This window comes from Carcharhinus amblyrhynchos, chromosome 11 (assembly GCF_965287045.1).
Source record: "Carcharhinus amblyrhynchos chromosome 11, sCarAmb.v2.hapA, whole genome shotgun sequence".
In the NCBI taxonomy this organism is placed as follows: domain Eukaryota; kingdom Metazoa; phylum Chordata; class Chondrichthyes; order Carcharhiniformes; family Carcharhinidae; genus Carcharhinus; species Carcharhinus amblyrhynchos.
Genome location: NC_137334.1, coordinates 54588439 through 54614559, shown reverse-complemented (window position 1 = coordinate 54614559; position 26121 = coordinate 54588439). Strand labels below are relative to the sequence as shown.

Below are 26121 nucleotides of genomic sequence, written 5' to 3'. Positions count from 1 at the left end.
CATTGAGATCGCAGTAGGTTAATACAGATTTATTCATGTCAGCAGTCTGTTGTTTCTCACTGTAAAAGCAAAACTATTAACGCTTTCTATGAGACAAATGACATGCATAAACTGATCAAATGATCAGACCAATATTTTGCTTTTTTAATTAGAATGCTCAAACCTCTCTTTTGGAAGCTTGCACTTTTCATAAAGCTTGGGAAATGCAGTGGATTGTCACATCACACTTTCACGTTAAATTCAACTCAGCCCGAAGAACTAAAATTTCTGACATTAAAAGAAGGATAATAAGTTGAAAAACTATTAAAACATGTGGGATTCTAGGTTCTATAAATAGGAATACAGGACACAGAGCAATAATAGTAATGCTATTTGGTTAAGCTCTAGTTTGAGTAGTTAGTTTTATGTTAGAATAGGACGGATATTGAGAGCATCAAGAGGTACGAAGTAATGCACAAAGGTGATGGGATGGTGGGACGACAGGCTTCGGTTACGAGAATACTTGTTTTGTAATTAAACAAAAATCCAACAGATGTTCAAGAAATTTTGATGGGTGACTGGGGGATAACTATGGCCATCGAAAGGGGGAGTTGGTAATTAGGTTGTCAAATTTATCAACTGAATGAAAAGAGTTTCTTCGATACAGAGTCTTGGAATGCTCGACCACAGCGTGCTAGAAATGTAGTCTTTAATTATTTTTTAAAAGAACTGTACAGAATATAAAGCTAAACTTAAATCATAAAGTGGAACAGGCTGTCTGTTTATACTTCATGAAGATTCCATATTTAAGTTCAGGTAGTAATGGGGAAAGGGCAAGGGAATAGAACCAAGTGAACGACACCTTTCGCTATACAGCCAGCAAACACATAATGGACCAAATGATCGTTGTTGCGATGTAAAATTTTATGGTAAGCTGTAAACCTATGTAGTGGGCATGAGCTCGAAAATGTTGGTAACTTTTTTTTAAGCTAGTTGAGAAATGCCAGTGTGAAAAAATGGAAAAAAGCATTAACGCAGTAGTTGTGCTTGTCAGAGGTTGTGGCAAAATGCAAAGAAGCTTCAGCCTGTTTCTGAACCAATACAAATGGATTTAGGAAACAGTGGGTTTCAAAGATGGTTAAAAAAATGTTGCAATTCCTAAGGCCATTACTTAGATGGAACACAAAAGTGCTCAAATTGTTATTTATAAATAATTATGTTATATATTTTGGACATACCTTCCAGTTTCCTGCTGATAGGTTCTGTAGAGATCCAGCAGATCCTTCCAATGTAGCTGGGTTTGAACTTTCAGCAAGAAGAGTGAGATACGGTTTCACTATTGATGGATGCCACAACATTTCAACTCCTTTAGGAGATTTAGAAAATCCAGGGATAGGACCTACACCATCCCACTGCAAATAAAGATATTGGCTTAAAAGCAGCAGGATCCCTCAAATTGCACTCTGCTTGCAATTGAAAGTTAATAATTTAGTTGCCCAAAATCATACCACTTGTCTATGCATTGTTTAATTCACATTATTGTTCCGATCCCAGTCGATCTTGCTATTGAACAAGAGATCCCAGAATGGAACCCTGCCTCAAAAGACCTTAACTTTTACTTGTTTTAAGAAAATGTGGATGAATAGAGTCACAGAGCAACCAATTAGCTTCCATAAACAAAAAATATTAAATCTAAAAAGTTTGACAATACAATACACCTTAAATCCCACATATCTTCACAAATGTACGCAGATTTTATGGAAAACACAAATTACAAAACATATCTTACGCCATAGTGCTCTCCGTAAGCACAGTCCCTTTAAACCCACAGGCTAACTACGGTCAGACACACTCCACTCCGAAACCAAATGGCCAATGCCACCTGATTGAACATCTGTGGGTTTCTCCTCAAATTCACCCAGATATGAGCATCAGCCTGTTCAGTCTTTCCTAATAAATGTATCCCCTCAATTCTGCTATCATCCTTGTAAATCTTGTTTTGCACTTGAAAATGCCAGTGCCTCTATATCCTTTTCATAATAATGGAGATCAGAACGATGCACAGTACTTCAAGTATGATCTAACCAAAGTATGATATATATTTAACATAACTTCTCTGCTTTTCAACTCTGCCCTTCCAGAAACGAACTCCAGTGTTCTGCTTGTTTTTTTCTGAATAGCCTTATTATTCTATCTCACTAATTTGTGATTTACGATTTTTACTTCAAGATCCCTTTGTCTTCTACAGCATTATGTGGTCTCTTTATTCTTTCCACTAAAATGCATAATCTCATCACCCTTATCCAAATTGACATTAATTTGTCAATTATACACCTATTCAGCAAATTTACTGTACTTTGTTGCATTCCCCCTTTGTGCTCCATCTACCTCAAATTTGACACCTTCTGCAAATTTTGAAAATTCCTTTTATGATGACTGATGTGTTTAGCAGAGAATAAATGATCAGAATATTGATAAGGAAGGCTCGCAAACTCCAGATTTTTTTAGTGAAGACTTCAGTCACGCATTGCAGTGATTGTTTTATGTTCACAGTCAGTTTGACCGTACTGCCATTTTTAACACGATCGTGGTGCCCCACAATTTATTTTAACACCCATTAGTTTGTTTTCAGTGCTTTAGCTCCCATTGGAAACTCAAAATAGTGTTCCAAATCATGTCATAGTTTCAGTGAGAGGCAAACTTTTACCTGATCTTCCTGGGGTTCTTTTTTTTTCTTTTTCTTCTTCTTACCCCAACAACCAGTCTCAGCATCTTTGTTTGGAGAATCAGTACCAAGTAATCCATCAAGCTCACTTGTTCCCATCAGACGAGCTTGTGGAACCTCTAGCTCTAAGCGATAGGACAGGTTTCTCAAGATGCAAACGCAGTTTTCAACAGTCTAAAACAACAAACACAGAATGCCACTTAGATCAGTTATATTTAAATGAACATTGTCATTTTCATCAATATTTGCCTCAGTAAGGCACAGAACCACTTCAGATTCCTGACATCTAAACTTAGCTACATTTCTTGGACAAGTTCTTTGTTTTTGTTGGAGTTTTCCATGAAAAACGCAAGATTCCAATTTAGTGTAGGGATTACAAAATAGTAAAAGGGACCTTTCATTAGATCATTAAAAAAAAGCAGCAGCAGAGAGCCATTTGGCAACTCAATCTTGCCCTGATATTTAATAAACTCATGGTCGATCTGATTGTGGCCTCAATTCCATTTTCTTGCCTGCCCCTTAATAACCCTAAGCTCCCTCGTAGATCAAAGATTCAGCTCAGCCTTGAATACACTCAATAACCCAGCCTCCAAAGCTCTCTAGGGTAGAGGATTTATAAGACTAATAACCCTCGAGAGGAAATTTCTCCTCATTTCAAACAGGAGATCCCATATTTTGAAACTGTGCACCTAGTTGTAGATTATTCCACAAGGGAAACATTCTCTCAGCACCTCTATCAGTTCAGCTTCCTTGGAATCTAATATTCCTTGGGTCCTTGTACAGCAATCTCAAGGAGTTGGTTTGCAGGTGCAGCAGGTAATTAAGAAGGGAAATGGAATTTTGTCCTTCCATTGCTAGTGGGATGGTTTTCAAAAGTTACAAGGTTATGTTGCAACTGTATAAGATGCTGGTGAGGCCACACCTGGAGTACTGTGTACAATTTTGGTCTCCTTACTTGAGAAAGGATATACTGGCACTGGAGGGGGTGCAGAGGAGATTCACAAGGTTGATTCCGGAGTTGAGAGGGTTGGCTTATCAGGAGAGACTGAGGAGACTGGGGCTATACTCATTAGAATTAAGAATGAGGGGAGGTCTTATAGCAACATATAAAATTATGAAGGGAATAGATAAGATAGAAGCAGGGAAGTTGTTTCCACCAGCGGGTGAAACTAAAACTAGGGGGCATAGCCTCAAAATAAGCAGAAGCAGATTTAGGACTGAATTGAGGAGGAACTTTTTCACCCAAAGGGTTGTGAATCTGTGGAATTCCCTGCCCAATGAAGCAGTTGAGGCAACCTCATTGAATGTTTTTAAGACAAAGATAGATAAATTTTTGAACAGTAAAGGGGAAAAGTACTGAAAGAAGGTGGCGGATTTTCAAGGAATGTTTGACTGGAGCTCTGCACAGCAACGTTCCAATGAGACAAGGAGGTTTTGGTAGGTCGTGGGAGCCGTGGTGCACGAAGGTTGTAGTGAACCTGGTCAGGAAGAAACGAAAGGCATATAAAAGGTTCAGAGAGCTAAGCGCTGTTAAAGATCTAGAGGAGTATAAGGCTTGTAGAAAAGAGCTTAAAAAGGAAATTAGGAGAGCCAGAAGGGGACATGAGAAGGCCTTGGCGGGTAAAATTAAGGAGAATCCCAAGGTGTTCTCTACAAATATGTAAAGAGTAAAAGGATGAGAAAAGAAGGGATAGGACCTATATAAGGTGAAGGGGAAAAAGTCTCTGGAACCGGAAGAAACGGCAGAGGTGCTTAATGAGTACTTTGCCTTGGTATTCACGGTGGAAAGTGATCTGGGAGGTTGTACTACAGGTTTGCGGCAGACTGAAAAGATTGAGTATGTGGATATTAAGAAAGAGGATGTGTTGGAACTTTTAAATTCTATCAAGATAGATAAGTCGCCGGGACCGGATGGGATGTACCCCAGGTTACTGTGGGAGGTGAGGGAAGTGATTGCAGAGCCCCTGGCGATGATCTTTGCATTGTTGATGGAGACGGGAGAGGTTCTGGAGGATTGCAGATGTGGTTCCTATTTTCAAGAAATGGAACAGGGATAACCCGGGAAATTACTGACCGGTGAGTCTGACCTCAGTGGTTGGTAAGTTGATGGAGAGGATTCTGAGGTTCAAGATTTATGAGCATTTAGAGAAGTTTAGAATGATCAGGAATAGTCAGCACGCCTTTGTCAAGGGCAGGTCGTGCCTTACGAGCCTAGTTGAGTTCTTTGAAAACGTGACTGAACACATTGACAAAGGAAGAGTGGTGGACGTGGTTTACATGGACTTCAGCAAGGCGTTTGATAAGGTCCCCCATGCAAGACTTCTTGAGAAGGTGAGAGGATATGGGATCCGAGGGGCTTTGGCCTTGTGGATCCAGAGCTGGCTTGCCTGCAGAAGGCAGAGAGTGGTTGTGGATGGGTCATTTTCTGCATAGAGGTCGGTCACCAGTGGAGTGCCCCAGGGATCTGTTCTAGGACCCTTGCTGTTTGTCATTTTCATAAATGACCTGGATGAGGAACTGGAGGGATGGATTAGTAAGTTCGATACGAAGATTGGTGGTGTTGTGGATAGTCTGGAGGGATGTCAGAAGTTGCAGCGTGACATAGATAGGATGCAAGACTGGGCGGAGAAGTGGCAGACAGACTTCAATGCGATAAATGTGTAGTGGTCCATTTTGGCAGGACCAACGGGATGCAGGAGTACAATATCAAGGGTAGGAGTCTTAGCTGGGTTGAAGAGCAGAAGGATCTTGGGGTCCGGGTCCATAGGTCTCTTAAATCGGCCTTGCAGGTGGAGGATGTGGTCAAGAAAGCGTATGGTGTACTGGCCTTCATTAATCGAGGGATTGAGTTTAGGAGTCGGGAGGTAATGCTGCAACTTTATAGGACCTGTGTCAGACACCACTTGGAGTACTGTGCACAGTTCTGGTTGCCTCACTACAGGAAGGATGTGGAAGCTATTGAGAGGGTGCAGAGGAGATTTACAAGGATGTTGCCTGGATTGGGAGGCATGCCTTATGAAGATAGGTTGAGGGAACTAGGTCTCTTCTCCCTGGAGAGACGGAGGTTAAGAGGCGACCTGATAGAGGTTTATAAAATGTTGAGAGGTATAGATAGGGTGGATTCTGGGAGGCTATTTCCCAGGGCTGAAATGGTCGCTATGAGAGGGCACAGGTTTAAGGTGCTGGGAAGCAAGTACAGAGGAGATGTTAGGGGTAAGTTTTTCACTCAGAGGGTGGTGAGTGAGTGGAATCGGCTGCCGTCAGTGGTGATAGAGGTGAACTCGCTGGGGTGTTTTAAAAGACTTCTGGATGAGTATATGGGATCTAATTGCATTGGAAGTTACAGATAATTCTATGCTTGGTAGGTATAGATGTGATCGGCGTAACTTGTGGGCCGAAGGGCCTGTTTGTGCTGTAGTGTTCTATGAATTAAGGGTTATGGTGAGCGGGCGGGTAAGTGAAGCTGAGTCCACGAAAAGATCAGCCATGATCTTATTGAACGGCAGAGCAGGCTCAAGGAACCAGATGGCCTATTCCTGCTCCTAGTTCTTATGTTGTTATTTCAATATGATCACCTCATCCATCTAAACTCCAATGTGTATAGGCCTAAGAATTCATCATAAGACAACCTCTTCATTCCTGGAATCAGTTGAGTGAATCTTCTCTGAACTCCTTTGAGTGTAAGCATATCCTTCCTGTATAATGTATACTAGGTATGATGTCATCGTTGCCCTGCACAGTTATAGCAAGGTTTCCATATTTTTATATTTCCTTCCCCTTGTAGTAAAAGTCAACATTACATCTGCCTTCCCAAACTGCTAATTCTATCTATATGCTAACTTTTCATGATTCATACGGCCAATCAGATCTTTCTGCACTGCAGCATTTTGCAGTCTATCTACACTTAAATGTAGATAGATTGCAAAATGCTGCAGTACTTAAATATCATTCTTCCCACCAAAGCGAGCACCTCATTTTCAGCTGTTATATTCCATATGCCAAATTTTTAACTAATCACTTAAACTATGCTGACTCCTTGGTAGCTACTCACAACTTGTTTATTTGTATTGAGAGCAAATCTGGCTACAATATACTTTGCTAATTCATCCAAGTCATTAATATAGATTGTAAACTGTTTGTGCTCCAGCACTGTTCGCTATATTACTTAGTTTGCCAACATGAAAATTACCCCTTGAAACCAACTTGGTTTCCTATCTGTATCCAGCTAATCCTCTATCCACACTAACCATTATTCCCAATGCCATGAGCTCAGGTTACGAAGTCACCTTTTGTTTGTCACCTTATTGAAAACGTCTGGAAATCAAAAAACACTACATCTACTGGCTCTCCTTTATCCATTTTCTGTAACTAAAATAAATTTGCTTAATAATCAATCCATCAATTTCCCCAAGACAGATATGAGGCAACTAGTCCATAGTTTCCTCCTTTCAATCTCCTCCTCTTGTGAAGAGGGGTGTTATACTTGTAATCTTCCAATGTGCTGAAACCTTCTCAGAATCTAGGGCATTTTGGAAGACCACAAATGCATCCATTCTCTACAGCCACTTTTTATAAGACCCTCAGGTGCCGGGAACTTGTCTGCCTTTGGTCCAATAAAATTCCCTAAGTGTTTTCTTCAGTGATAGTGATTGCTTTAATTTCTCCCTCAGTCCCTCTTGCCCTTTGATTTACTATTCTTGGGATGCTCGTGTCCTCTACTGTAATGACAGAAACAAAATATTTGTTCAAAGTCTCTGTTATTTCCTTATTTCTCAATTAATTTCCCAGACTTGTCCTTTAGGGATCAACATTTACTTTAGCTACTCTCTACCTTTTTATATACACTTGTAGAATCTCTTACTGTCTGTTGTTTTATTTCTTGCTAATTTACTTAGTCTAATTTCCCCTACTTTCCATCATTTTTTGATTACCAAATTTTCACAATTTTCTGGAATACCATAAATCTTCACAGCAATTCTTTCAATTTGGTACCATCCTTAAGATTCTTCAGTTAAGAATGAAAGTGGATCCTTCCTGCAGAGTCTTTCTTGATGAAATTGTACAATATCTCCTGAAATGACTCCTATTGTTCATTTACTGTCTTATCTTTTAACCTATTTTCCTAGTCTACTGTTGCAAACTCTGTCTTCATACCTTTATAATTGCCTCAAGACAATAGTCATGCACCCATAGTTCTCTCCCTGAAACGAAATGTTTGGAATTACATTAGCGGATCCTTAACTATAAGATTAATTAAAGTCGTCTCATTAGATATCATCTCTAAAATAACTTGTTACCTGGTTGTTTTAAGAAACTGTCCTGAGTACACTCTATGAACTCATCCTCCAGGCTACCTTTGTCAATTTGATTAGTCTAATCTAAAGGATTAAAATCAGTCCAAAGATGTGCGAGTTAGATTGATTGGCCATGCTAAAATTGACCCTTAGTGTCCTGGGATGCGTAGGTTAGAGGGATTAGTGGGTAAAATATGTAGGGATCTGGGGTAGGGCCTGAGTGGGATTGTGGTCGGTGCAGACTCAATGGGCCGAAGGGCCTCTTTCTGCACTGTAGGTTCTATGATACTCTATGAGCTATAATTATTGCAGTACCTTTCTTATAAGCACCCATTTTTGTTTATGTACACGCTGTTCTACAGTGTAGTGACTGTCAGGGGACCTATAAATGACTACCACTGGTGACTTCTTTCCTTTATTATTTCTCATTTCTACTCAAACTGATTGTACATTTTCATCTTCTGAGCCAAGATCGTTTTCCACCCATGTATTGATCTCATCCTTTATTAACAGAGTTACTCCATCTCTTCCTGAATGTCAATAGCCCTGAATATTGCATTTCTGCCTTGGCCACTTTGCAACCACATTTCTGGAACGGTTGTCATATCATATTGATTTCTAGTTGTGCTATTCCACCTTGCAAAGTGGGTCTTGCTTCTGCCATTAAGGAGCAGTGCTGGTGATATTTGATAAAGTCACGGCTACCTCCCTTCAATGTGGAGATCAACAAGGATCTTCATCACTACACCAGTTGAGGATTCTACAATGAGTCCCTACGACATTACCGATGAGAAATAGTTAGAAAATAATTTTACGTGAAAAATACTTTGTTACATCTAATCCATAAGATTGTTTTTGTAATTACAAAAACCTAAATTTGAAAGACTATAAAAAAGAATGAAAATATTACTACTTTGAAGTGAAGTCTAGATGTCATATCAATAAAACTCAGTGCCTTTAAGACAGAAGTAGACATCAGGTGGGAAAACTAGGAACTGAAAAAAGGTCAAATGCTTTAAACTAAATTGAATGACTGTTTACAAGAATTATGCGGTATATACAGAATCAAATTACATGAATAAAATAATTAAATGGAGCAAATCACAAACCTTGCTATCATAATCTGCAGTGTTAACGCACATCTGGATTACATATAGTAATGAATCCACCAATCCCTCACAAGATCGGATCTTCTTCCTAGCCTCTTCGCCTGCAGAGCTAAGATTTCTGCAAAATAGCAATGTTATTAAAACATAACTAACACACCCAAATAATTATAAATATTTCATTGAATTAAAGATGATGAAACTAATCATTTTTCAAAAATGAAGAATAGCCACTTGCACAAGGCACTGTGGAATTAAACTCTAGGAAAGTTGACATTTTGTTGAGTGGTGATAAAAAAGGGAAAATTGGCAAAGAAAATGAGTGAGAAAACAAACAGAAAACAATTTAAACTAAAAATATTTTGTCTTATCTAGCAAAATCAATTCTTTGAAAACACTAAATTTTTGTACTTGAATACATAGGACTTAAAATTACTTCTAGTTCTAGCTTCAATTCTTCAACATTCTTCTATAGTTACGACCATTGGGCTGAAGAGGATAATTTACTTACTCACCTCAGACATCCAGTAGTATTTCGTAGTACTAAAGACGTATGAAATTTCACTTTTCTGTCTTCATCAAATGAGGAGCTGCTCCACCCAGAATGAGGTATCACCACACTATTTGTGAGAGTTGTTAGAGCATCACGAATAATTGGCATCTTCACTGCATCACATGAAGACAAATTCCAGAGGACTCCTAAAACATATTGCAATTTATATTAATTCCCCAGCACTTACTAGCTTGATGACTGCAGAGCATTGTTTCCCTTCTCTATGGGGTAAACAACTCACAAATCTTCAAAATTGATTCTGAATGGGGTGGTGGGTCTATGCATTGAGATACACGAAGTAACAATTTGTGGGACAGGTTGAATGGATCAGGTATTCTTTTTCTGTTCATCTGAAACAATTCACAACTGACTGAGGGAAACTGGAGTATAAGTTCAACAGGATTTACCTGATTGTCCACTGTAATTTGGGTATATGTGCTGCAGAAATAGCTTAATCATTGCTCCAAGTTTTCTGACAAATCTCTGCTGCAGTTATGGTGGACAATTAGGAGAACCCTGATAAATATCTTGAAGTAAAATTTCAACATATAAATTTGTTATCGTTTTCTTTATAATGCTGACAATAACAGGCATAAGAGTTAATTTCCATTTACTTTTTAGCAATGAAAGTTGGCATTGCAGATATTCATTTCAGCTGCTCAATGTATACAACCCCAAGAAAATTCAGAAGGCATTCTTAAAGTTCTTAGCACATGGTAGAGATGAAATATTTGTTGATAACTGCCAGAATAACCAGGATTAGTAAAATAGAAAATCCAAATTTGCAGCCAAATCTTAATTTTGTAAGTATTTTTAGGATGCTTTTTGTATTCTCTACATTAGACTCAGACACAAATTACTTCTTCAGTATTCCCACCATTTCCTTGTTTACCATTTCTCTGTCTCACTCTGTAAAGGATCAACTCTCACTTTAGTTACTTTTTTTCCTTTTTATAAACTTGTAGAAGCTGTTACCAGATCTAAAACAACCTGTTCCTGATAGGTGCTAGAATATAATGTATTGTCCCGAATAAACTACGAATTCATCCTTCTGATTCATTTAATCTATGTGAAAATCACCCATGATTATTATAGTACCTTTCTTACAAGTGTCCATTATTTCTTGATGTACACCTGTCCTACAGTATAGCTAAAAAGTTATTTAAAAGCCCACAGCTATTTTACCATGGATAGAAAATTGGCAAACTGATAAGAAAAGCATTTTCATGATAGCAATCAGTAACAAAAGGAATGCCACAGGGATTATATAAATATATATTAATTACTTGGATGAGGGCAATGAATATACTATTATGAATTTGTGGATGACACAAATAGGCGGGCAGGCAAGTGGTGAGGATGGAGAATCAGTAGAATTTTTTAAAAATCTCAGAGGGTGTAGAGGTTGGGTCATTAAATGTATTCAAGACAGAGATGAACAAATTTTTAATCAGTAAGGGAATCAAGAGTTATGGAGATAAGATGGGAAGAGCAGTTGAAGATCAGATCAGATAATCTCATTGAATATCAGAGCAGACTCAATGGGCCAAATGGACTATTTCTGCTCTTATGTCTTATGGTCTTTCTTATGGGGCTATAACCTACTCATAGAAGTGACTTCTTAGCTTTGCTATTATTTCTATCCAAACTGATAGGGCAGCACCATGGCAGTGGTTGGCACTGCTGCCTCACAGCGCCAACGACCAGAATTTAAATCTGGCCTTGGGTCACTGTCTGTGTAGAGTTGCCCATTCTCCACGTCTGCATGGGTTTCCTCCGGGTGCTCTGGTAACCTCCCACAGTCCAAACATGTGCAGGTTAGATGGATTGGTCATCGTAAATTGTCCATTAGTATCAGAGGGATTAGCAGGGTAAATACGCGGAGTTATTGGGATAGGGCCTGGGTGGAAATGTGGTCGGTGCAGACTCTGTGGGCCAAATGGCCTCCTTCTGTATTGTAGGGATTCTATGATTTTACATCTTGATCTTTTGAATGAAGGTGGTCTCTCACCCCTGTGGATCATCCTTATATTACAGAGCTAAGCCACCATCTTTTACTAGCTTTTTGTTCTGCTGAAATACCAAATACCTTTGAACAGTTAGGTCCCAGCCTTAGAAAACTTGCAATCATATCTCTGAAATGATTGTTAGGTGTCATTCTATTTATGCTTTCAATTCATCCATTTGTTACAAATGCTGTGCAAATTCAGATGGTCTTTAATTCTGTCTTTTTATCATTCTTGCAAACTCTGGCCTTATCAGCTGGTGCATTCAAATTTATTTACTCTGTCCATTCTTGCCAAACTTTGGTTATCATCGGTCATGTCGTTAACCTGCTCTACTTCCTTGCCCTTTTTCTTTATTTTACCATATCTCTCCTCATATGATCCCGCACTGCACACTATTTAGTTTAAAGCCCTCAGTACTGACCTGGTTATACAACCCACCAGAACACTGGTCATAGCATGATTCAGGTGAAGACCATCTGAACAGCAGAACACCCACTTCCCCCAGTATTGGTGCTGGTGCCCCGTGAATTAAAATCCATTTCCGCATCAATCTTTGTGCCATGTATTCAACTCACTGATCTTTCTTATCCTTTGCCAATTTACTCATGAATGAGATAAATTACCACCTTTGTGGTTCTGCTTTTTAACTGGCCACTGACCAAATCAGAAGACCCTAACCTAAGGGGTTAACCAACTCTTGAGGTTCTCCTTTTTAACTGACCACTGGACAAATCAGAAAATCACATTCTAAGGGATGTAACTCCTGGAGCCAAGAGTCTAAATAACATTTCCCCCTCCCTAATGCATTGCAAAGTAGAAGGTTCAGCCTTCAGCTCATCAACTCCAAGCTGAAGTACTTCAAGCCACAGATACATAATATATTCATGGAACAAACTTGCGTTCATCAACTCATACATATTACAGCTGCAACACATCATTTGCCTTGTGATCCATTTTAGATTTAATTAATTGTTTTCTTGATTAAATGTTAATCAATGTCATTAGTCCTGCTTGTGCTTGTATTATTTCAATTAATGTTATATTCTTCCAATTAAAATTCCCCTAGTTTAAATAAAAGAAATTTCCAACCAGTCACTTGCTTTCTTTCCTGTTACACATCCTTTGATTTTCTTCAGAATGCCCTGAATCCTCAGACTCAAACCCCATCCTCCCATCCCAGTTCTTCAAATTCTCAACGCTCTCTCTCTCTCGGCAACTCTATTTCTAGTACGCAACTTATGTCTTCTTTAGCTACTGGAGGTTGAAAACAAAACAGAAAAAGGAGTACCCTCTTTCTCCACTGTATCAAATTCTCACATGGACCCAATTCCCAACTTCACATTTGGTTTGCTTTGTTATTGTCGCATGTATTAATAAACAGTGAAAAGTATTGCTCGTGTATCATGCAGACAAAGCATACTATACATAAAGCTGCTGGTCCTGTACTTATCAAGAAGCTCACTGAATTGTTCCAATCCTTTTGGAAGCAAGGATCCATTCTTCAGGAACTTAAAAATGCTTCTATCGTACACGTCTACAAGAGGAAGAGCAAATCGGCAAGTATGCGACAACTACCAAGGAATCTCGCTGCTCTCCACCACAGGAAAAACCCTCGCAAGAGTCCTGCTAAATCGTCTAGTCACTCATCTGGAGTTGGACCTGCTTCCAGAGTCACAGTGTGGCTTCCGCAAAGGTCGTGGGGCTATTGACGTGATTTTTGCTGTGCACCAACTTCAGGAGAAGTGTCAGGAGCAGAATCGTGAACTCTACGCAACCTTTGTTGACTTCGCGAAAGCCTTCGACACTGTAAGCCAAGAAGGCCTGTGGAGGATCGTGTCAAAGTTCGACTGCCCCTCCAAATTCATTCGGATGGTACACCAGCTCCATGATGGCCAGAGTACTGGATGGCGGAGAATCCTCTGAGGCATTCCCAGTCACCAATGGCGTCAAACAGGGCTGTGTGCCTGCACCCACACTATTCAGCATGATGTTTATTGCCATGCTGAATGATGCCTTCCAGGAGTCTGTTGCTGGAATCAGCCTCAAGTACAGAGCAATAGAACCTGAGGAGACTTCAAGCTATTCCTAAAGTAAAGGAGACTGGTCTGAAAGACTTCCTCTTTGCCAATGACTGCACCCTGTATACTGGCTCAGTGCCAGAAATGCAAGTCAGTATGGACAAATTTTTCACAGCTTGTGACAACTTTGGACTCACCATCAACATTAAAAAGACCAAAGTCATGCACCAGCCTGCTCCACATGCACCGTACACAGAACCCATAATCACAAATTACAGGCAGTGGACTAGTTCACCTATCTTGGCAGCATCCTCTCCCAAGCAGTGACTATTGATACAGAAGTTAACTGCAGAATAGCAAAGAGAAGTTCTGCTTTCGGTATATTGCGCTCCACTGTATGGGAACATCGAGGAATCAGCCGAACAACAAAACTGAAGGTCAACAGCGCTGTGGTACTCACTACCCTCGTACGCCTGTGAAGCGTGGACTGTGTATCGAAGGCATGCAAGTCAGCTCAAACTTTTCTACATGACTTGTCTTCACAGAATATTATGCATTAGATGACAAGACAAAGTACCAGACACTGAAGTTCTCTCTAGAGCAAGTCTACCAACACCCCACACACTGCTGATGAGAGCGGAGACCCGGTGGGCAGGTCATGTCATCCGTCTGCCAGACAAGCGCATACCCACGCAGCTCCTTTTTGGGGAACACTCTGCTGGAAGATGCTCGCATGGAGGGCAGAAGGAACATTTCAAAGACACACTCAAGGCCTCCCTGAAGTCGCTTGACATAGACACGACTACCTGGGAAACGCTGGCACAAAACTGCCCTACCTGGCAGTAAACATCCACAAAGGCTGTCAAGCTTATGAAGCAAGGTGTATTGCTGAAGCACAACTTAAGCGTGAACTGCGCAAGTCCAGAGCCACCAACGCAACTACTATAGTGTCTACACAAGTCTGTCCAATATGTGCCAGGACATTCCGTGTCCAAATTGACCTGATCAGTCATCTTCGGACACAACGCAACCAGTCTCAAAATGACTGTTCTGTCATTTTGCCGTTGATGTCATCTATATGGATTTCAGTAAGGCGTTTGACAAAGTCCCTCACGGTAGGCTGGTAGAAAAGGTTAAGGCGCATGGGATACGAGGCCAGGTAGCTAGGTGGATTGAGAACTGGCTGGGAAATAGGAGACAGAGGGTAGTTGTGGAGGGGACCTTGTCGGGCTGGAGGCCAGTGACCAGTGGTGTGCCGCAGGGCTCAGTACTGGGACCTCTCCTCTTTGTAGTCTACATAAATGACTTGGAAGAGGGCGTAGGTGGTGTGATCAGCAAGTTTGCTGATGACACCAAGATGGCAGGGATGGCGGGTATGGAACTGGATTGTCAGGTGATACAACAGGATATAGATAGGTTGGTGCAGTGGGCAGATAGGTGGCAGGTGGCATTTAATCCTGACAAATGCGAGGTGATGCATTTTGGACGGAATAATGCAGAGAGGAGCTATGTGATAAAAGGTAGGCCGATTAGGAGTATAGACATACAGAGGGACCTGGGAGTGCAGGTTCACAAATCCATGAAGGTTGCGTCACAGGTGGAGGACGTTGTTAGGAAGGCTTATGGGATGTTAGCCTTTATAGGAAGGGGCATAGAGTATAAAAGCTGCCGTCTAATGCTTCAGTTATACAGAACGTTGGTTAGACCGCATTTGGAGTACTGCGTCCAGTTCTGGTCACCTTACTACCGGAAGGACGTGGAGTCTCTGGAAAGGGTGCAGAGGAGGTTTACCAGGATGTTGCCTGGCATGGGGGGACTGGGTTACGAGGAGAGATTGAAGAAACTGGGGCTATTCTCCTTGGAAAGATGGAGATTGAGAGGGGACATGATAGAAGTATATAAGATACTGAAGGGAATAGATAGAGTTAATAGTGAGAGACTGCTCCCTAGACTGGGTACGAACACGAGAGGTCATCATTTAAGGGTGGGGGGGGGAGGTATAATTTGGAGGTGAGAAGAAGGTTCTTTACGCAGAGAGTTGTGGGGGTCTGGAATGCGCTACCGAGTAGGGTGGTGGAGGCAGGAACGTTGGACTCATTTAAGATGCAGTTAGATAGGCACATGAGTGAAACGAGAATGGAGGGATATGGTAGGGGCTATTAAATAGGGTTAAACCTCGGGAGACACCGGAAGGGCAGGCTGTATGATTAATATTTTTTGTCTTTATTCCACAGGTGGAAGTCCACCTCGTGTCAAGCGAGGGGCATGCACACGGCGGGTCGTGCGTGGGCTGCTCTTGGAAGTCCAGGAGTGGCCTAGTACTTCATGTCGGTGTGTGTGCTTGATCCTGGACCGGTAGACGGGCGCCGCAACAGCTCAGTGACTAGCACTGCTAGCTGTGCAGACACATGGATTTGGGCCTGTGTCTGTGGGAGTTTGCGCATTCTCCCTGTGGTTGCGTGGGTTTCCTCCGGGCGCTCCGGTTTCCTCCCACACCCCAAAGATGTGCTCTTAGGCTAATCGGTTTTTACCAAATTGACACTATTTCTTCCCTGAATCTGACTGTGTAGGGTCCCATTCGTAGACATGCAGGGTAGAATAGGTGTAGGGTGATGCGGCGGCGCGGGCTCGTTGGGCCGAAGGGCCTGTTTCCTGTGTTGGGTTGTTCTTTGACTAATTGATGATGGTGGACGAACAACTAATTAACCATACATAGAGAAGGAAAGGAGAGAGTGCAGAATGTAATGGTATAGTCATGGCTAGGGTTTACAGAAAGATCAACTTAATACAAGGGAGGTCCATTCAAAAGTCTGATGGCAGCAGGGAAGAAGCTGTTCTTGAGTCAGCTGATACACGTCTTCAGACTTTTGCATCTTTTTCCCCAACGGAAGAAGGTGGAAGAATATGTCTGGGGAGGGTGGGGTTCTTGATTATGCTGGCTGCTCTTCCAGGGCAGTGGGAAGTGTAGACAGTAAATGGATGGGAGGCTGGTTGTGTGATGGACTGGGCTTTGTTCATGACCTTTGTAGCTTTTTGCAGTCTTAGACAGAGCAGGAGCCATACCAAGCTGTAACACAACCAGAAAGAACGCTTACCATGATGCATCTGTAAAAGTTGGAGAGAATCATAGCAGACATGTCAAATTTCCTTAGTCTTCTGAAAAAGTAGAGGCATTGGTAGGCTTTCTTAACTAAAGCGTCAGCATGGAGGGATCAGAACAGGTTGTTGGTGATGTGGACATCAAGAAACTTCAAGCCCTTGACCATTTCTACTTTGTCCCCATTGATGTAGATGGAGCATATTCTCCAGTGCCCTTCCTGAAGAATATCTCCTTTGTTTTGTTGACATTGAGGGAGATTGTCATTGCACCAGTTCATCAGATTTTCTACCTCTTTCCTGTACTCCATCTCATTGTTTGAGAGCCAAGTGGTGTCATCAGGAAACTTGAAAAGCAAGATGGAGGGGAATTTGGCCACACAATCATAGATGTATGAGGAGTAAAGGCCTGAGGACACACCAGGGCACTGGTGTTGAGGATGACGGTGGAGGTGGTGTTGTTGCCTATTCTTACCGATTGTTGTCTGTGGGCTAGGAAGTCTAGGATCCAGTTGCAGAGACAGGAGCTGAGCCCCAGGCCACTGAATTTGAAGATGAGTTTTGTAGGAATAATAGTATTGAAGACTGAGCTGTAGTCAATAAGCAGGAGTCTGAATAAGGTATCTTCGTTATCCAAGTGTTCCAGGGTTGAATGCAAGGCCAGGGAGATGGCGTCTGCTGTGGACCTGTTGCAGCGATAGGCAAACGGTAGTGGATGCAGGCAATCTGGGAGGTCGGACTCGATTTGTGCCATGACTAACCTTTCAAAACACTTCGTAATGATTGATGTCAGAGCTGCTAGACGATAGTCATTAAGGCACGTTGCCTGGCTTTTCTTGAGTACCAGGGTGATGGTCGTCATCTTAAAGTAGATAGGGACCTCAGATTGGTATAAAAGAGGTTAAAGATGTCAGCAAATATTCCCGCCAGCAGGTCGCGCAGGATTTGAGTGCTCATCCGGGTATCCCACCTGGGCCAGCTGCTTTCCGTCAGTTGACTTTGTAATCTGCTCTATGTCCATGCAGTTTGAAATCTTTCTCCATGACCTCAAATTGCCTTGACCGATTACTTTAGTCTTTGGGACATTTTTGTTGTTTTAACATAGAACTTGAAAAGTTTACAGCAATATTTGGCTTATTGTGTCTGTAGTAATAATGCAGGAATCATAATATGGTTCCAGAGGCTATGCAATGAGTCTTGATTGCAACACAATGAAGATGCAGAAGACATCATTAAAGATAATATATTTCCAGTATGAAGAAAAAGTTCAGAAAAACTGAACTTTGGTAGCTTTGGTAAAATAAAGAAAGATAAAAAAGATTATATGAAAGATAAAACAGTAAACATATGAAGCTGAGGATAGCAGAAGCATCATGAATCAATCATTTTCTTGTATTAGATCCAGGAATATGAGACATTGGGATGTGGCCAGAGCAGTATTTATATATTAGAGAGAGTTGGGCTATATAAACAGTTACTGAAAGGAAAATGACTTGGAACAATGGAGGAAACAGAATTTCCTGCAGCCAGCTTTAATGATGGGAGCTACATTTGAGTCAGGGGATTAATAAGCCAAGAATCTCACAGAGGAAGGACTAAAGCTGAAACAATACAAATTCAAGAGACAATCATTGTCGGTTGGATTAGGGGGAAAACAGACTTCAAGAAATTGTGACTTTGAAAAGTCCTAAAAAAAATTTTTGGGTTCAATTTGCAAAATGTACGAAGGGATAAACCGAATCGAACAGGATGGAGATAAGAATACATTGAGGGCATGGCATTTGAAAAAAGATAAATGTCTAGAGAATCACTATCTGCATTCTAGCACACTTTTTAAATATAACATGTCCACAACTATGTCTAAATATTCCAAAATGTTGCATATTTCATATTAACCAACAGTGTGATTATTATCTATTCTTAAAAAAATGACCACTTTCTTTTTTAGCTTTACTAATTAAAATCAATTTACACATGGATTCATGTTGGAATACGCTTATGCTTTATTCAGTCACAGTAAACGTTGGGTATTATTCCTCAGCCCAGTGTCTTAGTGATTAAGACACTTCCAACCTTTTATACTAGTCACCCAGCTGCAATATATTTTGAAAGGCAGTAGTTTTTTAAAGATTTGTTCATGTTGATGTTACTGGCTGGGCCAATATTTACTGCACATCTGAGGGATCTACACTGCTGTGGATCTGGAATGACATATCGGCCAGATCAGATAAGAATGACAAATTGCCTTCCCTAATAGGACGTTAGTGAACCAGATAGGTTTTTGTTTACAACAATTGACAATGGTCTCAAGGTTATCATTAGACTTTTTTTTACTGAATTCAAATTTCACACCTGCCATAATGGGATTCAAACCCAGTTCCAGAGCATTACCCTGGGTCTCTGAATTACTAGTCCAATGGCAATGCCACTATGCCATAGCCTCTCTGCTATAGTATCCTGGTTCTGAAACCATATTGACCAACTATTTTGTGGTCTCTCAAAGGAAAGTGACATTATGAATAATAATTTAACATGTTTCATTCCTTTTGTTAATACTGGGACTACATTTTGTTTCTTCCCATTTTTGAGTGCAGCTACCGTATTTGTCAACTTGTTAATAACCTTGATTTTCTTGCTCGTTTTCTCAAGAACTCTCGGCTGATCAAAACATAACATGGTCATTGAGGGTTAAAATTATGAGGCCACACCTGATGCCAAAGCACATCACAAAAATCTCAGCCTTGAGATTTTCTCAAGGCACACCCTTCCCCATCATGTCTCAAAGTATCCTTTAATTCTTTTCATAATACATGCTTTACTAATTTCTATGGTCTAGATTCAGGAAAAAGAAATAAAAACAATAAGTTCCAGTTTCTTTTATAAACACTGATCTAAAAATGTATTAAATAGAGGTCATTCATGCAGCCCTTAAAACGGACCAATGTGTTTTTTTTAACCTCTTATCCTCTCCATATTCAACAAAAACATTGGTGGCTTCCTTTAGTTGCCATTAACTCCCTTTACTTGCCATCTTTCAATTGCCTTTCTAACATATTCATATATTATGTAATATACATTATCAAATATTGCTTTTAACTGTTATTATCAATCTTACCTTTGTATGACTCCTGGTTGCAATACAGTTTGATTGTTGTACTTTTAAAACTTTTTCTGCTAAGCAATATCAGCTGTGCCGGCTTTGGTTTTGCTCTTAAAAATGTTTACTCCTACCGGTCTTGTGTTGCAATAAAATATTTAAGATAATTCAATACGTTCCATTCTTATTTATTCCTTATTCATTATTTCTTTCTCTGCCCAGATCATTTCCTCCTACCTCTTGATAAACTACATTAAGAACATTAGCTCTTTACCGTACACTTCTTGTCTCACTCACGATAACCTTTCAAACTTTTCACATTTGCAGATCATCTATAGTCAGGTATTTGAGGAAGCACCTTAAATGTTCTGTACGCTGCCAGTGTGAAGACTTTGAATGCTATAGTTTGATGCATTTTCAGACCCTCAAATCAAAATACAGCATTCTCCTCATTTAATGTTGCAGTTATGTTCCTAAAAACACAACTTTAAATGAAATAATCAGATTTTCTCATTATAACCAAAGCAAAAGCTGCAATTAGGTTCTGCACTACCGTTCCCATCCAAAAATAATACAAATGTAAGATTTACAGAATACAACATTTTAAAACTAAAATAATTCTAAAAATTTTATTTAAAATCAAGAAATATTCAAATTTTTTCTACCTGCCAACCCTCCTGCTCGCCGCTTCTGTCTCTCAAAGCCACAGTGTGAGCATGGACTTGAGAGTTGACAAGGAGGAAGCAAGCAAGCCAAGAAGTGAGAGGAGCTATTAATTGGGAGAGCTAGGGGAGCTGGATGGGTAGCAAATAGGAGGATCGGTGAACAAGCTGGGCAGGAGAGAAGGGTGGAATGGGAGAGACATCCCAAAGTGGCATTGATCGGGTCACGTGTGCTGCTTTGGCCAGATGTGAAACAATGCTGCAGCAGAAATCACGTCAGTGAGCGCATGCTGGCCCTAATATAAGGGTGGTTTGAAGTGGAGCAACTTATAACCGGGCCACCTAGAACAGGACCTTTCTGTACTGCAAAGATTCCTGCTTCCAGCAGAGGAGTTTTTGAATTTATCACCAAGATTAAAGAAACATACACTTGATGCCAAGAACTGTAAGAACTTCTAAAATGAGTAAAATTGCTAGAGTTTGCTACTTTTGAGAGGTTTCATAATCATGCTTCTTTTAAAATTCCCTTCTAAAGATCAAACATCTACATGACAAGATTACATTAAAACTTTTGTGATCAGATTTTTCTCAAAACAGTCCAATTCCTACTTCACAACCTTTTCGTCCCTCTTTATTTGGCAGATATCTTACTCCAGACTAAAATCCGAAAATGGGTTTGGCAATTTTGGAAGAGCATCAAGAGCTGCTTGATTGTTCTGAATTCCATTAAATATGTTACCAGCAGATTTTCTGTGACATTGTTCAGAGTCCGTTTGATCTTTCCCTCTCCCCCTCAGACTCCCACCTTCACTACTTCTCCCTTTCTCACTTTGATTAGGCTCTCCATCCAGATTTACTTTTGTCCAATTCACTAGTACGCCCATAGCATTGCAACGAATGCACACTAAGCAGGAAAGCAGTGGGCTTAGACCAAGATAAAGACTAAAAACAAATTAGATATCTACTAAGGGTGCTAGAGGTCAGCAGGGACAAGAGCATTAAAGTGCTGAGAAGGAGCACTGTAAGGTTGAGGACAGTAATAAAAGCAGGGAGAGAACACAGGTCTTGCAGAGTGCCAAGGTAATGGCAGAAAGGTGTCAGATCATAAATGAAATTTAAAATAAGGAAAAACAGATAAAAATTAAAACAAAACTTACCAGTTTAAAAGGTTGATAAAGAAAATGTCAGATGGACTATGTGGGAGAACTGAAAAGCATGTATAACAGCAAGAAGGTGTAACAGTATTACCTATTAAAAGTAATGCAGGCATATGTTATTTCAGATAGTACCAAGTCAGAACAAAATCATTACACAGGATGTGAGGCAACAGAAATAATTTACAGTTATAAGACAGTGATGTGGGGATGCAGCAAAACAAAAATATTGAAGGCAAATCTCCTGTGATATATTGAATAGCAGTGACATGGTCTGTAAACAGGGGGCCTGAATTAAAAATAGCGGATGTCACCTGAAGTGTCTGAACATGTATTTTCCTGAATTGGTCCCTATTTTGCAGCACTACTGGAATACGAAAGAGAGATTCCTGTTCACCCATTTTGTTAGCTGCTAACTGTACTGCATAGCAATTGCCAAGACTCCAGGAGTGTCCACCATAGCAAGTTGAAAGCTTCAACAAAAAGACAAAATTGCAAGAGAAACGCTTCCTGTTCAAAAAGAACTAGAACTAACATTCAATGAAGCAACGGAAAGAGATAATATAAAGGAGGCCAGACATATTTCCTCCTTCGACTATAGAATTATAGGAGCTTATTAGATGTGGGTGAGTTATTAATAAAAAGTTACATCATCACAATCAGAATGTTATTGCACTGAAACACACAAGACAAAATACGCTTAAAAGCAAAAGCAATAAAATAACCGGATTGATTTATACTGATTTTCTTCAATGATGCTACTATGTCTTGGACGGTGGAATATCTTGAGCTGTAAGCAACTCCATAGCAGTCAATAAGTGTATTTCACAATTAGAAGTAATGATATTACTGCCCATGTTGCTAGATGTATTGACTGAAAACTGCCTCAAGATGGCTCATAGACTACATGGACTATATACTGTAGTAGAGGTATAATTCAGAAAGGATGTAGATCTGAGCCTTTGTCCACAATATGCAGGAATATCAGCTGGGGCAAAATCACTTCACAAATAATAATTAGTCACATATTTATTAATTTAGCCAAATAAATTGTAATTATGTCAACACTCACCAGTAATGAGCTCTCTCATTTCAGCATCCACAGTTTTCCGCAACAAACGCAGTAAGGCTGGGATTCCACCGGCATTTTTTACGGCAATTTTATTTTCATCAGTTGTTCTTCCATAAACCAGGTTCCGAAGAGCTCCACATGCATTTTTATGAACTTCAAGGACTTTATGATCCAGGAGATCAACTAAGTGTTTAATTCCACCCAACATGCACACCTTGAACAAATAAGATACACGGCTCAGAATACTTAAGTTATTTTTACTGTAGATAGAAATATGCAATTTTTAAAATATTCACTATTAATCTCAAACACAAAAGATATAACTCTCTTGAATTCATGTCTCAAATTAATTGAGGTGAGGCATAATCCTCACCCTGCCACCACCAAAGCTTTTCACTAAATAGATTTGTACAACCAGTAGAAATATAATTAATGTTATGCATTAATTATTATTAAACGTTTTTCTTATTCAACAAAAAAAGCACAAAATGAAATCAGATGACTATTTGCAAAAACCCACAATTTGCGTTGTCCAATTCTCTTCAGGTTATTTAGATATGAGGGAGATTAAAAAAAGGGGGCAAATTTAACATTCAAATTTCTCTCGCCCCAATAATCTGTAAAGTGCCATATTAACAATCTAGCATACAAATTACACTATTTCACATGTTGCAGGCGTGCAATTTGTAAGGTATCGGACAGGCACTCAAGATGGAATTGCCTTTAGGCATTACCATAGGTACACGGATCGGGACTAAGAGCCCATGCCAGCAGGAAAACTGAAGTGTTTCCCGCTGGAGCTGGGAGCATCCCACCTAAAGATACAAATTTGTGCATCCTGCAAATCATGCCGGCCAACCTGGTTTTTTAGAGATCAGGGTGCCATTTGTAAAGGGTGCCCCGATCTGTGGTCACAGACAGGTTCCCCCCTCAACACTCACACAAAAAACAGAAATGGTGATCCCCACTGACCAGGGGAGCGCCACCTATTCCTCAGCAAGGAGGGGCTTCCCTGCCACACCCCTCCCCAGCTACTCAAGTAAACAGGTCAATCCCCCTCCCACCACATCACACAGGCATGGGGGTGACCAGACCACTCAGCACCCCCTGCCCTGGCAGTGCCAATGGTTCTCTGGCCCCTGACACTGACCCCATCAGGGTTCAGGAGGTTAGTCCAATGCCCATGTGCCCTCTGCTACTGCAAGGGTGCAGAGGAAGAGTCCCTGAAGAGCCCTGGGGGTTGGGTGGGCTTGGACGGATGTAAGGGATTGATTTCAGCACTATCCCCTGGGATTGGGGGTCCTTGGCTGGACTGTCCGTTTAGTCCTGGTAGCATTCCTGATTGGTAAGACCATAGTGATTTCAGGCCACTCTGTTCAATATATTAATTCCTGTCTGTCATCTGTAAATTTTGATCTGGCTATGTGATGTTAGTCTCCATGTGCCCTAATCACCTGTCAGACTTTTAAATCATAGCAGCACTCCATTTTGCATCAGGGATTTCTCTTCCTTTCTCCCAAAAACTACAGGTGTGAGTAAATCCCTTTGAAATTCTTTGATTGTCAGAAGACAGTCACTTTAACGAGGGGGGTGGAAATTCCCATCTCCACAGCTCACTGTTTTAATACTGCATTTATTTCAAATCTCTGAGCCGTCATAGAAAGTGCAGTGTCATTGAAATACCTTTCAACCCTTCCTTCAGTCCAGTCCTTCTATCTCATTTGATTGACAGCTTAATGGTTTTTACTCAGCATGCAGTGGGCCATTTATCACATATTGATCAAGAGGCTGGCAACATGGGGCTACTGTGAAGGTACCAATCTCAGTGCTGAAAGATCAGTGTATATGTAGTGTCCCACTCTGGACTATGCCGCCAGCTTCTCCAGTGGGAATAGCCCACTGATATTTGGATTGATTTATGCCAGTATGCCCTGCAGTGCACAGTGTGGGAGATTCATTTTGAAACTCCTGCTGAAAAAGGCAGCATGATCTACTCCAGTTTTTGCGTGAATTCGACACTTAGAATTTTTTTGGTTGTGTTAGTTGCTTCCCCATATAAAGTTCACGGGAACACATGGAAGTTTGTCTGCTGGACCCTAGCAGTTTTCTAGCAACGTGGGTGTTAATGAAATCACAAAATAGGCTACATCCAGCAGAAGTCAAGGGAGTAATCTTTGTGACAGTATTTTCAATATTGCTTACTCCGCATGTCATCGAGGCTATAATACAACCACATAACTTCAGAACAATATCCAAGCGTTGCCCAAGAACTTAAAAATATTTTGTTCATAAGATCAGTCTCTATTATTGACATGTTACAAGACTGAAAATAACAATGAAGATCCATAGATTTTCGACCCACTAGCAGATGCCTCCAATTAAGATGGACAGTAGAGTGAAATTAACACATTTATGCAAGCCTTGTGAGAAGTCTAGCAGTTAATTAAAGAAAGCCAGCATGGATCTGTTAAGAGCAAATCGCATTTTACCAACTTGCTTCATGAGGCAACAGAGAGGATGGTGAAAGTAATGCTGTTGATGTGGATGGATTCCAGAAAGGCATTTGATAAATTGCTGCACAACACATATACAATCGGTCTGGAGTTTCCAGAATAATACTGCAAACATCTCAGAAGCAGAATTTGAGCAGCATTAAATAAAAGTGTGCATTTCCTGTATTTTCAGTGAATACTTCTGGTTTATTAGTTATGAGAAGAGGAGAAAAGGCTATTTTGACTGACTCTCAACAATTGAGCAATCAGCTAATGAAGAATTTTTACATTTCCAATTGGTTTGGGAAAGAAGCACAAAAAGTTGGTTGTGCTATAATGACCAATGGTGAGAGCAGGAGGTCATACGATAAAACCAACAAAAATCCATTCAATCCAACTTACAGCAAAGTAAAGTTTATTTATTAGATACAAGTAGGCTTACATTAGTGTAGTTACTGCAAAAATTTCCTAGTTGCTTGTTTGGGTACACAGAGAATTTAGCATGGCCAATGCACCTAACCAACACATCTTTGGAGTGCGGAAGGACACCGAAGCACCCGGAGGAAGCCCACAGACACGAGAAGGTGCAAATTCTACACAGACAGCGACCCAAGCCAAGAATCGAACCAGGGTCCCTGATGCTGTGAGGCAGCAGTGCTAACCACTGTGCACTGTGTTGACTTGGCAACTTAACTTGTAAGCAAAGTTTTAATGTATGGAATAAAAGGGCAGCAGCAACAAGAACACAAAATTGGCTGAGTGACAAGAAACAGCAGTGATGAATGTTTATATTTTGGACTGGAGAAAGATTCACAGTGGAGTTCCCTGGAGCTAGTATTTGATTTCTGCAGATGAGGGGTAGAT

The 26121-nt window shown here is 40.5% G+C and overlaps 1 protein-coding gene across 6 annotated transcripts in view; it reads right to left on the bottom strand.

Moving 5' to 3' along the window:
* The window catches only part of pkp4 (plakophilin 4), a 158485-nt gene that overhangs the window by 25832 nt on the left and 106532 nt on the right, over positions 1-26121 (bottom strand). For all 6 annotated transcript variants that reach the window (XM_080199112.1, XM_080199111.1, XM_080199113.1 and 3 more), the window contains 5 exons: positions 22766-22979; positions 9620-9803; positions 9108-9225; positions 2687-2878; positions 1218-1391 (listed from right to left, as the gene is read on the bottom strand). In XM_080199112.1, coding sequence (XP_080055238.1) covers positions 1218-1391; positions 2687-2878; positions 9108-9225; positions 9620-9803; positions 22766-22979 — 882 coding nt within the window. The remainder of the gene's footprint in view (positions 1-1217; positions 1392-2686; positions 2879-9107; positions 9226-9619; positions 9804-22765; positions 22980-26121) is intronic.